This window comes from Hyperoodon ampullatus (genome assembly GCF_949752795.1).
Source record: "Hyperoodon ampullatus genome assembly, chromosome: 8".
Lineage (NCBI taxonomy): Eukaryota > Metazoa > Chordata > Mammalia > Artiodactyla > Ziphiidae > Hyperoodon > Hyperoodon ampullatus.
The window spans coordinates 91,877,067-91,891,242 of record NC_136921.1 but is presented as its reverse complement, the minus strand read 5'-3'; the positions used below and the strand labels follow the sequence as shown (position 1 = coordinate 91,891,242).

Here is a 14,176-nt window from a genome sequence, read left to right as displayed (position 1 = left end):
AAATAAGTCAGACTGAGAAAGACAAATACTGTATGATTTCACTTATATGTAGAATCTAAAAAACAAAACAAACGACAAACATAAAATTTAAAAAATGAGACTCATTAATACAGAGAACAAACTGATAGTGGTTGCCAGAGGGAAGGGGGTTGCAGGGGATGAGTGAAATAGGTGAGGGAGATTAAGAAATACAAACTTCCAGTTATTAAAAAAAATTAAGTTATGGAGATGTAATGTACAATTAAGGATTATAAGTCAGTAATATTGTAATAATTTTGTATGGTAACAGATGGTAAGTAGACGTAACCTAGTGATCATTTTGTGATGCATAAAAATATCAAATCATTATGTTGTACACCTGAAACTAATACAGCATTGTTAAGTCAATTATCCTTCAATTTTTAAAAGCTGGAAAGAAAAAAAAAATGGAAAGAAGTTCAAGAGTAAGGGCTGAAGGATGTGACTATAGAACTGGTGCTAATACTTAGAGAAATAAGAAAACTCAGAACAGTAACTTCATTTGGGAACAAGAAAAGATAGATAATGAGTTAAGTTTCAAACTATAGCTGTGCTAAAATAGTGTCACTAGCCATATGTGCCTATTTAAATTTAAATTAATTAAAAGTATACAAAATTTAAAACTCAGCTCCTCAGTCACACTAGCTGCTTAATGGCCCCTTAATTTCAAGTGTTTAATGGCCACATGTGCTTAGTGGCTACCGTATTGGACAGTGAAGACCACAGAACATTTCCATCATCACAGAAGGCTCTAGTGGACGGTAATTTATAAAATATGAGTTGACAGCAGAATAGAATTCAAGTGGGTGTCATTTTAATATCCCTGATGCTGGATTCCTATAAAGTTCAAACATCTTTAGAAGAAATGAAAAATCCAACCACATAATCAATCTGACTGGGAGTTGCAAACTGTGAATATAAAAATTAAATAATTCATATTACTTGATTACAAGGTCCTGAAATACATGAACGCTCCCCACTTGGTGGTATGAGGTGGCTGACATGGCAACTATAAATAGAGTTTGGAGAGTCCCAGTAAAGTTACTGACAAGAATCCGGTCAGCATCCTGGCCCAAATCTCTGGTTAGTAAGTTGAGATATGCTGGCAAGGCCAAACATTATTTACAACACAGTATTTTTTTTAGTGAGTGTTAAGATGATCTCACTCAAGAGGCAAAACTCCCTTGTCAAAAGTAACTGCAGTTACCTAGAATGGTAACAGCCTTCCTTAATGAGTAAGCATATTTCAACTACAGAAAGACCTAGAATTAAATATACGAATGCTTAAGAGAAAAGAATCAAAGTCAGACATTAATGTTTTTCTTTTAAGAAAGCTAAGCAAAGGGACTTCCCTGGTGGCACAGTGGTTAAGAATCCGCCTGCCAACGCAGGGGACACAGGTTCAATCCCTGGTCTGAGAAGATTCCACATGCCGTGGAGCAACTAAGCCCGTGCACCACAACTACTGAGCCTACACTCTAGAGCCTGTAAGCCACAACTACTGAGCCCGCACGCCACAACTACGGAAGCCTGTGCACCCTAGGGCCCGCGTACCACAACTACTGAGCCCACACGCCACAACTACTGAAGCCTGCGTGCTCCAGGGCCTGCGTGCCACAACTACTGAGCCCGTGTGCTGCAAGTGCTGAAGCCCGCGCACCTAGAGCCCATGCTCCACGGCAAGAGAAGCCACTGCAATGCAAAGCCCATGCACCACAACAAAGAGCAGACCCCGCTTGCCACAACTAGGGAAAGCCCACGCACAGCAACGAAGACCCAATGCAGCCAAAAAAAAAAAAAAAAAAAAAAAAGTAAGCTGTAAACTTCAGATTTGTGCATTTACTTTTATAATAAATTTGTAAGAGTTCAATAAAGGTTAACAAAAATAAGTATATATACAAACATTTATAAATATCCAAATAAGGTTTGTACCACCCCAAATTATCTCAGGACCATCAGTGCTATGTGTACTACACTTTGAGACACACTAACATATCAAACAAAGAAAAGGGGAAGGGAAGACAATGTTCTGGTAACAGCAATAATTCTGGTATGTAGCTAGAGTACACAGTAGGTATCAAGGAAATAAGAGACAGCCTGGAAAGGCTGATTTAGACAGATCCTCCTGGAGGACGCTAACTGCCCTACCAAGGAAACTATAATATATTCAGTAGGCAACAGGGATAATATATGCAAATGATATAGGTGGAAGACTGTTTATTTACCAAAAAGTTTTCAGCCCTTTCCCTTAATTTCTCCAAAAACGTTCCAGCAAAACCTCCATTCTCCAGTTTCCCATGTGGAGGGACTTCAGAAAGGTAACAGTCCTGGCCTCTCCTCAGCCCTCACACATTCACTCTTTCTCATGGAAAGAGTGACTTACGTGGTTAGTGGCTTCTGAGAGGAGGCACTAAGCACCTGGGGTCAGCTGTTTTTCTCTCTCTCCAATCTATCGGCTATGGAGAGGTTATACTCTAGTCTCTCAGTGCCATGTATGAGGCTTCCCAGAGCCGACTCTGCCCTTGCAGAGGAAATCTGCGGCCCAGCACTACCTGTGACTGAGCATAGCTAATTCAGGGTAAATATTAGGTAGCCCAGATCCAAGCCATATACTCCAACCAGCTTTATTGGTAATAAAGCTGACATTTTTACTCCATCGGTCTATATTCTGACTCTTACTTCTCAACTGATTCTGAACTCAGATGTGGGACAGAGGTATAACTAAATATTACCCCTAAAGCCCAACAAATAAAGAGAGTAAACCCTACTCAGAATACCTTAATTTGGTTTGGATTTGAAATTAACATAATCTGTTGAAGATTAGTTTATTATTAGTATCTTATTTCAGTAATAAGAAAATAAAACCAAAAGGAGTAATACTTGCTTAGCACTTGCTATTTATTTACTTATTTATTATTTTTGGCTGTGTTGGGTCTTCCTTGCTGCACGCAGGCTTTCTCTAATTGCGGCAAGCGGGGGCTACTCTTCATTGCACTGCGCGGGCTGCTCATTGAGGTGGCTTCTCTTGTTGCGGAGCACAGGCTCTAGGCGCGTGGGCTTCAGTAGTTGTAGCACACGGGCTCTGGAGCACAGGCTCAGTAGTTGTGGCACACGGGCTTAGCTGCTCTGCGGCACGTGGGATCTTCCTGGACCAGGGATCGAAACTGAGTCCCCTGCATTGGCAGGTGAATTCTTAACCACTGCACCACCTGGGAAGCCCCAGCACTTGCTTTTAAACGGTTCCGTAAAGTATCTCATCTGACTACAACAGCACTCCATTTCTCTGCATCCTAAAAAAAGATCACTTAATTTATTACTAGATATTTTTATTAAGTGACCAGAAGGTAGATGGCTCTATAGTAGAAACTTCCTGACATAATGATGTCTATTTACAGAAGATGTGGTCCATCTCAAAATGATATTTCCAATCTAAGAGAAGTATGATACCAAATAACCATGGAGATTAAGTCTTCAGGGTTTCTTATTCATTTATAGTCCAAAGATAGTTAATTTACACCCAGGCAGTAAATCCCCCATTACTTCTTCTCCTCTCCTCCTTTCTCCTCTGATCTGGCATCTTCCACAGTCCTCCTCCTTCTTTCTGTTTTATTCTCGACACCATTTTCTCTCACAAGTCAAACAGCAAAACTCACTCACAAAAGGAAACAGGCTGGTCTATCTTTTTATTTTTTTTATTTATTTATTTTTTTGTGTGGTACGCGGGCCTCTCACTGTTGTGGCCTCTCCCGTTGCGGAGCACAGGCTCCGGACGCGCAGGCCCAGAGGCCATGGCTCACGGGCCCAGCCACTCCGCGGCATGTGGGATCTTCCCGGACCGGGGCACGAACCCGTGTCCCCTGCATCGGCAGGCGGACTCTCAACCACTGCGCCACCAGGGAAGCCCTGGTCTATCTTTTTAAACAATGCATTATATTTTCTTTTTTTTTAAACATCTTTATTGGAGTATAATTGCTTTACAATGGTGTGTTAGTTTCTGCTTTATAACAAAGTGAATCAGCCATACATATATATATATCCCCATATCTCCTCCCTCTTGCGTCTCCCTCCCACCCTCCCTATCCCACCCCTCTAGGTGGTCACAAAGCACCGAGCTGATCTCCCTGTGCTATGTGGCTGCTTCCCACTAGCTATCTATTTTACACTTAGTAGTATATATAAGTCCACACCACTCTCTCACTTCGTCCCAGCTTACCCTTCCCCCGCCCTGCGTCCTCAAGTCCATTCTCTATGTCTGCGTCTTTATTCCTGTCCTGCCCCTAGGTTCTTCAGAACCATTTTTTTTTTTAGATTCCATATATATGTGTTAGCATACGGTATTTGTTTTTCTCTTTCTGACTTACTTCACTCTGTATGACAGACTCTAGGTCCATCCACCTAACTACAAATAACTCAATTTTGTTTCTTTTTATGGCTGAGTAATATTCCATTGTATATATTATGAATTTCATTTTGACAGGATCATATATTTTATAATTTATATAATAAGTACAATATAAACTAATGTTCTCTTAATTATGACACTGTATATGATCATGATCTATTCAATAACAAAAGATTTGCAACTTGGATGACAAAGAAAATAGCTTGATGACAACCAAGTAGGTAATTTCCCCTAGACAACAACATCAAGTGCAGTAATATTGCATAGGGGAAGAAACGCAGCCTCTGGAGGAAGACAGATCAGAGTTGAAATGCTGTCTCTTTTGTTTCATAACTGCATGACTTTAGACAAATTAACTACTCTAAGCCTCTACTTCCTCACCCGTAACATACATATAGTGTCACCTCCTTTTCAGAGCTACTCTGAAAATTAAATGAGATAATGTACATATAGCCTCAGCAGGGTACCTGGTATATTAGGACTTAATCAAATTAAAACTCCTATTACTACTATTACTAGAATTCCTAGCTAGGAACTCAATGCAGGCTAAGTATTTCATTCAGCATAACTACTAAAATAAGCTCTAATTTTGCCAAATGACATTAAATTGTAAGTCAGGTCACTTGTGCAAATAACCTTGTTGCAGAAATGCATCAGCTCTTACAGGCTTCAGATGTCCTCCTGGGAAACATTTACAAGAGGTTAACTCAGGCTTTTCCTTCTGGAAAATATCTACCAAGGTTTCTGGTAAGTGTTAATACATTATTTTTTAAAGAATGGTGTGTATAAGTAACAGTATGGGCAAGTAAATTAAGTAATTAATAGCTTTCTTAATCAGATATTATTTTGATCGGAACCATAAGAGTTTATAACCTCTGTAAAAACTGCCATAGAACAGTTCTGACTAACGCAAACCACAAAGAGGTTGGAGCCAAAATTACAACTGGAGAAGTGGTTATCAGTATGGAGGGACAGATGTGAACAAGGGCTTTTTCCTTCTCTTTTTCATAACACTACAGTAACTTAAGAAAAAAAAAACTGAAAAAATCCAAAACCAAGGCATAAAAATGTCACATATTTAGTTGACATTTATTATGATTTTTAGGGATCTAAAACTCCATTCAGAAGCAAGAGCAAAAAGAAATTGTTCATGGAGTAACATGCACTTAAAGGAAAACAGAGGTCCAAAAGTAAACCATCATCCTCAAAACTCTACTCTGCAACTTCAAATAATGAGAATATATGTTCCTGGATAGAAGTAATTAGAACCAACTCATAGGAGACCATGTGACAAGTGTAACAGGTTTTAAATATCACCTAATGCACTAACTTCCAAAATGCAAATCCATCCTTTCCTCTCTATTCTCACTGCCATCATCTTGGTTTAATCCTTCATTATTTCTCACCTGTTCTGCTACAACAGCCTCCCCGAATGGATCTTCCAATATCCATCCTCATCCTTCTCCAATCCATTCTGAACACTAGCCAAAGTGACTGCTCTCAAACCCAAACCCAATCTGATCATGTCCCTTCCCGGCTTAATTCCTTCAAAGGCTCTCCATCATCTATCCTCCTACATTGCTTCATTTTTCTTCATCATACTTGCCATCATCTGACATACTGTGTCTGTTCACTATCTCCACTCCAATTAGAATGTAAGTCCATAACGGCAGTTTTTGTTCAGTTATGTGTTGCATAGTAAGCAAACATTCACACTAAACGAGTGAAAGAATGAATGGACTGATGACCTACAGGCCAAAGGCCTCCATGACCTGCTTGTGCCCTCCTCTTTTCACTTTACTCCCACCTCTACCAGTACTGAATTATTTAGTTACCTAAATACAAGATGCACTTTCACAGCCCCCTGCTTTGCCATATGCTATAACTTCTGTCTGGAATACAAACTCCCCTCACCTTCCAATCAACCTTCCACACTATCATCCATAGTTTTAAACTGTCTTCAGAAAGCTTCCCCTGACCCCCTAGATAAAGTATATCACTCTTTCTTTCCTTTGTGCTGCATCTATACCTGTATCTACATTGACTCTACTCAAAATGTACTGGCATGTGCATCTCCCTTTCTGTACTGAATTCTTTGAGGCCAAGGACTATTATCATCTCTTTACCTCCAATACCTAAGAACCTAAGACAGTAGGTCATAAAGCAACTACTCTATAAATGTTGAGTAAATTAACATGCATGACTACTCTGTAAGAGGAATGAAAGCATGGAGTTTCAAGAAGTTACTCCTCCAATTCCATGATGATAATCAGTCACAACTAATGACATCATCCAAGGTAATAAAAGAGAAGGAATTATACAAATAATACACATCACCAAATGCTTCCAAAATAATGACATATAGTCACACTCACACTTTACTAGATATACACACTGGCTCCTTCCTGCTCCATCACTTGCCTTCCCTTTAGGCTCAGCTCTGGTGCTGGCAAACTGAGCCCCAGCTAAGCAGTAGATCACTCTGTGAAGAAGCTTCTGGTGTTCCACCGAATACAAGTTTTTGTGTTCCCTCATATTTTGATTCAAACTTTAAAACAGTTGTACAGGATTAAATTTTACCACTAGCCACACTTAATCCTGAATGAAAGACCAGAGCCACTGATAACATAGATTACATACAGTTGGGCCTTCAGTCCATGGAACAGCCACAGAAGGCCTCCCAGACCAGTCACCTTCAGCCATGAGAAGCCTCATCCATTACCCCAATGTGCCTTCCAAGCATTACTATTTTTCTCCAAATGCTGCAGACAAAGGCCCCTGAATCCAGCCTTAAGGAACACCTGTCCTACCTACTTAGTTCTGAGAGTGCGAACCTGCGTATAAATGTACAATCACACAGATGCACACAAATGAATGGACATAAATGTATATTAAGCCATTAGAAAAATTAAAAGTTTTAAATCCAGTCACAGCTAATATAACTTCTTTTTTTTTTTTTTTTTTTTTTGCAGTACGTGGGCCTCTCACCGTTGTGGCCTCTCCCGTTGCAGAGCACAGGCTCCGGACGCGCAGGCTCAGCGGCCATGGCTCACGGGCCCAGCTGCTCTGCGGCATGCGGGATCCTCCCAGACCGGGGCACGAACCCGTGTCCCCTGCATCGGCAGGTGGGCTCTCAACTGCTGCGCCACCAGGGAAGCCCTAATATAACTTCAAATGAAGCCAGAGGCCAAGATGTGATCCTTGATTCCTTCCTCCCCCACCACTCAGTAACCAAGTTATGGAAAATTTACCTCCTAATACTTTTTCAAATACTTTTTCAAACATTATGCCCTAGTTCAGAATCACAGCATTTCTCACTAGGATAATAGTCTTCTAAATGGTCTCCATGTCTCTGGACTCAATCAAAACTGCATCTCCCGTTTGTTGAGGGGTTATGAAACAGGCATTGCACTAAGCGTTTGATCACTTTATATTTTCCAATTCTCACAGCAGCAATGCAAAGCAGGAATTATTGTCCTCATTTTCAAAGATGAGGGGTCTAAAGCTCTGAGAGAGGTTAAGTGACTTGCCCGAAGTCATGCAGCTGGAATTGTGAAGGAGAAATTCAAACTCAGATCTGTTTCCAGAAACTATATGTTCAGCTGCTTAAACCTTCAACTCAATCGTCAATGTGACCTTTCTAAAAGGTAAATGTAATCATGTGTTACCCCACATAAAATCCTGCAAACAAGACCACATCTCCAACCCTCATCCCAAGTCATTCTCACCTCCTCCTGCAACACTTAACTCTTGGCAATTCAACCTCTCACTGCTTTACCTGTGAACACAGTCTTTCCACCAAGAATGCTTTTCTCTGGACTTCCCTGGTGGTGCAGTGGTTAAGAATCCGCCTGCCAATGCAGGGGACACAGGTTCAATCCCTGGTACAGGAAGATCCCACATATCGTGCAGCAACTAAGCCCGTGTGCCACAACTACTGAGCCCGCGTGCCTAGAGCCCGTGCTCCGCAAAAAGGGAAGCCACCGCAATGAGAAGCCCGGGCACTGCAAGAAGAGTAGCCCTCTCACCACAACTAGAGAAAAGCCCACACGCAGCAACAAAGACCCAATGCAGCCAAAAAAAAAAAAAAAAAAAAAAAGCTTTTCTCCTTTGGCAGGCTCCTTCCAATACAACCTTCAAGATTTACTCAGGCAATCCTTACTCTGGAAAGCCTTTGCCCTAACAAATAAATACCCAAATCTGGGTTAAGTGACTATTTGCTATGGTTATCAGCTAAGTTTCTTATCTCACTGTGTTATAACATTACTTTACTAGGCTATCAGTTCCTTATGAGTAAATACTGCATTTTTAAATCTCTCTATTCTTAGTACAGTGAGCATGTATTGAAAGAAGGACTCATGAATGTTGAATTAATGAATGAATTCATCGGAAGCAGTACTGCTTAAGAATTTGGCCCTTAAGTCAACTTGACGCACTTTCGAAATCTAACCTGCCACACAGTGTACCTGCCAATCCTGCAGCAGGCCTCTAGATCTTGTTTATTTCTTCATCTGTAAAATGAGAGATAACTGCACCTACCTCATAGTTTGGAGAGGAGTAAAAGAAATCACAGATTTAGCACAATCTCTGGCACATTGAAAGTACACATTAAACATTAGCAACTTTTTTTTCCACTTTAAAAGTTTATCCATGCTGACAAAACCACATCTCAAAAAATAGCTTTTCGTTGTGGCTTCCATCAGAGCTTAACATTTCGCCAAAAAGTCGTAGTCAAGATGCCTTACAAAAAACCTCAACCACAGACAAGGATCTTTCACCTTCTGGTTACACCAGAGCTCAGTAGCTACCACCACACCCTAAATCACTAACTAGTGTCTGCTGTTTATTGCTTCTAACCCACCCCTCGACTTCCTCCCTCAAAGTCAAAGACCATGTCCCTAAGCAAGCAGAAATCTACCCCACAGAAACCAGTCAGCAGCACCTTCTTCCAGAAACCACTTCTCCCCGCACCCAAGCTTGAGCGAATTAGAAGAGATCCATCATTTAGTACGAACCTAAATTTCTTTAGAGGATCACAATAAAACCCCTTCTATTTATTCCAAGACCTTGGCTTCCAAAGTATTAATTCCATACAGAGAATGAATTTCTCGCATTATGAATCCAAGAAAAGGTCCCCTGAAAGCCTTCCCCAATAAGAGTTCTTCAGGTCTACTACTCTCAAACAGTCACCAAAATCCACCATTTCATCCGTCCCCCTTACTGACAGAGTCCAGGGTCTCCTCCACGCTCTCTTAAAAACCAGATGGTCCGCACTTTCAGGGACCCGAATGCCTTCCGCCCACCCGTGTCACCTCCCTTCCCATCTCGCCGGTGCCCTCCCTCAGCACAGGCCCGGACTGGTCCCTCACCGCCAGCTCGCTCCACAGAGCCGCTACTCACCGCTTCTTGGGGATGGTGCCCGACTCCTGCGCGGCGGGAGTGGCAGTGGGCGCCGCCGTGGCGGCCGCCGCCGCCGCCGCTCTCCGCGCTTTGCACTCATTGGTACTCAAAGCCTCCTGGGGCCGGCCCAGCAGATGGCCCGAAAGAACCCGCAGCCTCCGCCCGGCGCGGTCCCGCTCCCTGTCCACTGCAGAACCGGAGCCCGCGCCCGCGCCCGTCCCGCCCGCCGCAGCCGCAGCCACCGCCTCCGCCATGGCTTCCGCCTTGTGCCGCCGCCCGGGACCGCTGGGCGCGGGTGAAAGGTCACTCAAAGCTGCGCCCGGCGCGACCATTCGTTGCGGCGCATCCCGGCAGCCACCGCGGCGACTGGGCGGCGGGTGCCATGCGCCTGGAGCTTCATAGTCTCAGCTCCCGCCCACCGCACCCGCCCGCCTCCGCGGTCACGCCCCAGACCGCCGACACCTGTCAAGCAGGTGAGTTCGAGCAGTCCCGGGGTTGGTTCGGCCCGGGATGGGCTAGACCGGGAGCCAAACCGCAAGCGTCCCCGAGGTGTCCTAGTGCCCTGGGTGGCCTCCTCGAATGTGGCCTGAGCCTCTGGAGTAGCTTTCGGGAGCAAACGCCTCGGAGCAGGAGACATGGGCGGTGCTGGGGACCTGACGAGCGAACCAACGCCATCCTTTCCTGCTGCTCCACCTCTGCTCCCCCTTCCTGCGGAGTCACTAAACTAACTCAAAACTGATTCGTGCCTATAACCATTAGAGCAAATAGCTATCATTTTCTCGTCGCCTACTTCGTGCCTGGCGCTGTGCTTAATGCTAGATCTCAAGTAAGTAATCTCCATTTTACAGATGAAAAAACTGAGACTCCGAGACACTAAGTTGCCCGAGGGCGTGCAGCTAGTAAATGCTAATGCTAAGTTGCAACCTTGGTTCTCTTTCCGTGGTTACTGGGTGCTCTGCCCTTCCTTTCCCTAATGGTACCAAAGTTTTGTGTTGCTAGAGATAGAATTACTCTACAGCTGCTCTTACGACCTCTCATTTAATCTACAAATTGACTTCATTTCTGGAGAGTGGCACCTGGTGAAATTAGGGGCATATCAGTAGGACAGTGCTCCACAATCGTTTTCAGCCAGTTGATTAGATACACTTTTATAAGCCACCTTGCAGACCTCAGCCATCAGAAGTAGAGTTCCTTTTTGCATAATGTGCAAAAGATAAGTCTTGGGAATGGCAAGAGAAAGGGTTGCCATAAGCATTCTAAGCCCAGTGAAGTCACCTCCTTTCTGAAGAGCCACCTTCTTGCTAACACAGTCTCTGTGAAAGAGTTAAGATATTCCAGGAGTTATTTGACTGATAGAAAAGAACTATTTAATAGTTCTGAGACAATTCACGCAACAGTGAAGAGGACTTGGTTTGTATGCCTGATCTCCAGATCTTAAGAGAGAGTTCAGCGTTAAGCGTCCAGTCTAACTGCAGAATCCCTGAGCCCCACTCCTGTTTAGCTGCTGCTTTAAACCATTGGCTATTTCAGATAGACTAGGAGTGAAAAAAGGGGGCAGCAGTAGTAAATTGCTGAGTGCTCTAAGGAAAAAACTCAAGTCTGAGAGTTCAGCAACTCTAGTCTTTGAGCTTCTCACACCCTATCTAGATGTTTCTAGAACAACATTGAAACACCAGCTAGCACATTTGCTTGCAATCATGTAAAATGCATAGATTTCTAGCCAAAATGCTGTATAAGCAACAACTTCATCAGAATCTTTTTGGAATAAAACAGATCTATTAATTTTTGCTTGACTCCCAGAGAGCTCAGTCTAATACTATTGGCATGCCTTAAATGTAAATGTAGTTAACTGACTTGCACAGTCTTTTCCATATTGAGGTTGAACATACTTCTTGCCAACTCTCAGGAGACAAAATTTATAAATTTTGCCGATATCAACAGAATAACAAAAAGCCTTTTCTCCTGGGTGATGGAAAACTTGATGTAAACCAAAATTACAGTTTTTGTGTAAGCCATTATAGCTGTGGAAAAACTGCTGATTATATATATTTCAAATATGTGTATGGTAATGAAACACATGTAGGCAGTAAAAACACTTGTTGAGAGCCTATTATGTAACTAAGTCATGTGCTATGAGATGCAAAAGTACTTAAGCCTATGCTTCATCTACATGGTAGAATTAGTTAGGAGTTAGGATATATGTGGGGAACAAACTGTGTGATACTATCAGGTGGAATAAGTGTGATGTAGGTGACTGTGGTGAAGGATTTCCTAACCCCTCTCCTTTCAAGAGCAAAGCCCAAGCAGAGTGCCCTGATACTTATTTCATGCTACCTAAGAGGAACAAATGTTTCACATGAAGCATGGTCCATTGAGATACCCACCAAAGGCAAAACCTCAGTGATATTACATTCAGGAGGGCCATCTCTGCAAACTTATTCCTTCTGAGTCCTGGAACACTTGGCCCTTAATAACCTAGATCCCCATGGAGAGGAGACCATAAGTACAGATTCAAATTGTGAACCCATAACATGTGGAATTTAAATGGAGTGGCCTTTATTTGCATTTACAACATCTCTTCTAATATAAGGCACACACAAAAGTGAAATTAACTCCTGAAACATGCACCAAATTTCTTTATTGCACTGACTATCATTACTTATCTTATTACTTTCATTACTTACAATTAATGGAGTTGTTTCCAGTTTGGGACTACTGTGGATAAGGTTGCTATAAACATTCTTGAATATGTCTCTAGGTGGACGTGTAGATGAATTTCTGTAACATACCCATCTAAGGGTGGAATTTCTAGGTCATCAAGTATGCATATATTTAATAGATAATGAAATGCCAAACTTTTCCAAAGGGATTGTACAAAATCGATTCCAGCAGCATGGGAGAGTTCCCATATGAGAGTTCTGACATGTTATTGTCAGTCTATTTAGTTTTAGCTATTATATACTATTATCTTGTTATGGTTTTAATTTGTGTTTCCCTAGTTACTAATGAGATCAAGTGCCTTTTTGTGTGTGTTTATTGGCCATTTGGATATCATCGTTTGTGAATGTGTAATAAAGAGAGATCTCCTGTATTACCTTCTAGAAGCCTTACAGTTTGTCCTTTCACATTTACACCTACCATTTACCTGGAATTGATTTTTATTTATGGTGTAGAGATCAGGTTTCTTTTTTTTTCCGATATGAGTATCCAGTTGTTTCAGCACGACTTGTTGAAAATATGTTGTTCTATAATACATAGCCACCTTTGTCATAAATCAAGTGTCCATATAGCATTAGTCTGTTTCTGGGCTCTGTATTCTACTCCATTGGTCTATGTATCTACCTTATGCCAGTATCACACTGGCTTAGCTACTGTATATTCTTTTAGATCTTCTACATACAGTTATATCATTTGTGAATAATAACAGCTGACTTCTTCCTTTCCATCCTTATACCTTGTACTTCTTTTTCTTGCTTTAGCCAATTGGCTAGGACCTCCAGTACAGTGTTGAAGAGAAGTAGTAGTAGTGGCACCTTTATGTCGTTCCTGATTTCAAAGGGAAATCTCTCAACACTTCACCATTGTTTGAAGTGGGTTGCTGAGTTTTTGTTTTGTTTTGTTTTTTAACAAACGTTTTCACAGGTTAAGGAATTCCCCTTCTAATCCTAGTTTGCTGAGAGTTTTTTATCATGATTGGATATTGAGTTTTATCAGATGTTTTTTCTGCACTGGTTGAGATGATCATAGGATTTTTCTCTTTTATTCTGTAGTATGGTAAATTACATGGATTGGTTTGCCACTGTTCAACCAACCTTGCAATGCTGGCATAAACCCAACCTGATCATGATATATTGGCCTTTTTATGTATTACTGAATATAGAGTTGTATTAAAATTTTGTTTAATATTTTGTGTCTATGTTTACAAGTAAGGTTGAAACATGTCAGGTTTTGCTGGCCTCATGAAACACACTAATGAGTACTTCTTTGTTTTCAAGGCTCAGGAAGAGTTTGTGTAAGATTGATCATTATTTCTTCCTTAAGTGTTTGCTAGAATTCACCAAAGAAACAATCTGAACCTAAAGTTTTATAGGAAGTTTTTTATTAAAAGATTAAGTAGTTTAATGCTATTCAGATTTTCTATTTCTGCTTGTTTCAGTTTTTAACAGTGTTTTTCTAACACATTGTCTACTTCATTTACATTTTCAAATTTATTGACAAAGTTTTTCGTAGTATCTTCTATTATCATTTAATGTCTATAGGATCTTTGGTAATGTCCCACTTTTTAATTCCCAACATTGGTTATTTTTCTATCTCTCTCTTTTTTTTTAAATCAGTTTGCCAGGCATTTAACAATTT

At 41.5% G+C, this 14,176-nt stretch overlaps 1 protein-coding gene across 1 annotated transcript in view; it reads right to left on the bottom strand.

Moving 5' to 3' along the window:
* Positions 1-10,152, bottom strand: part of AGPS (alkylglycerone phosphate synthase) — a gene marked incomplete at both ends in the record, with an annotated part of 139,643 nt that extends 129,491 nt beyond the window's left edge. Inside the window, one exon of the mRNA XM_079710107.1 lies at positions 9,821-10,152. Within this exon, the coding sequence (XP_079566233.1) occupies positions 9,821-10,152 (332 nt within the window). The remainder of the gene's footprint in view (positions 1-9,820) is intronic.
* Positions 10,153-14,176: the final 4,024 nt, after the last annotated feature.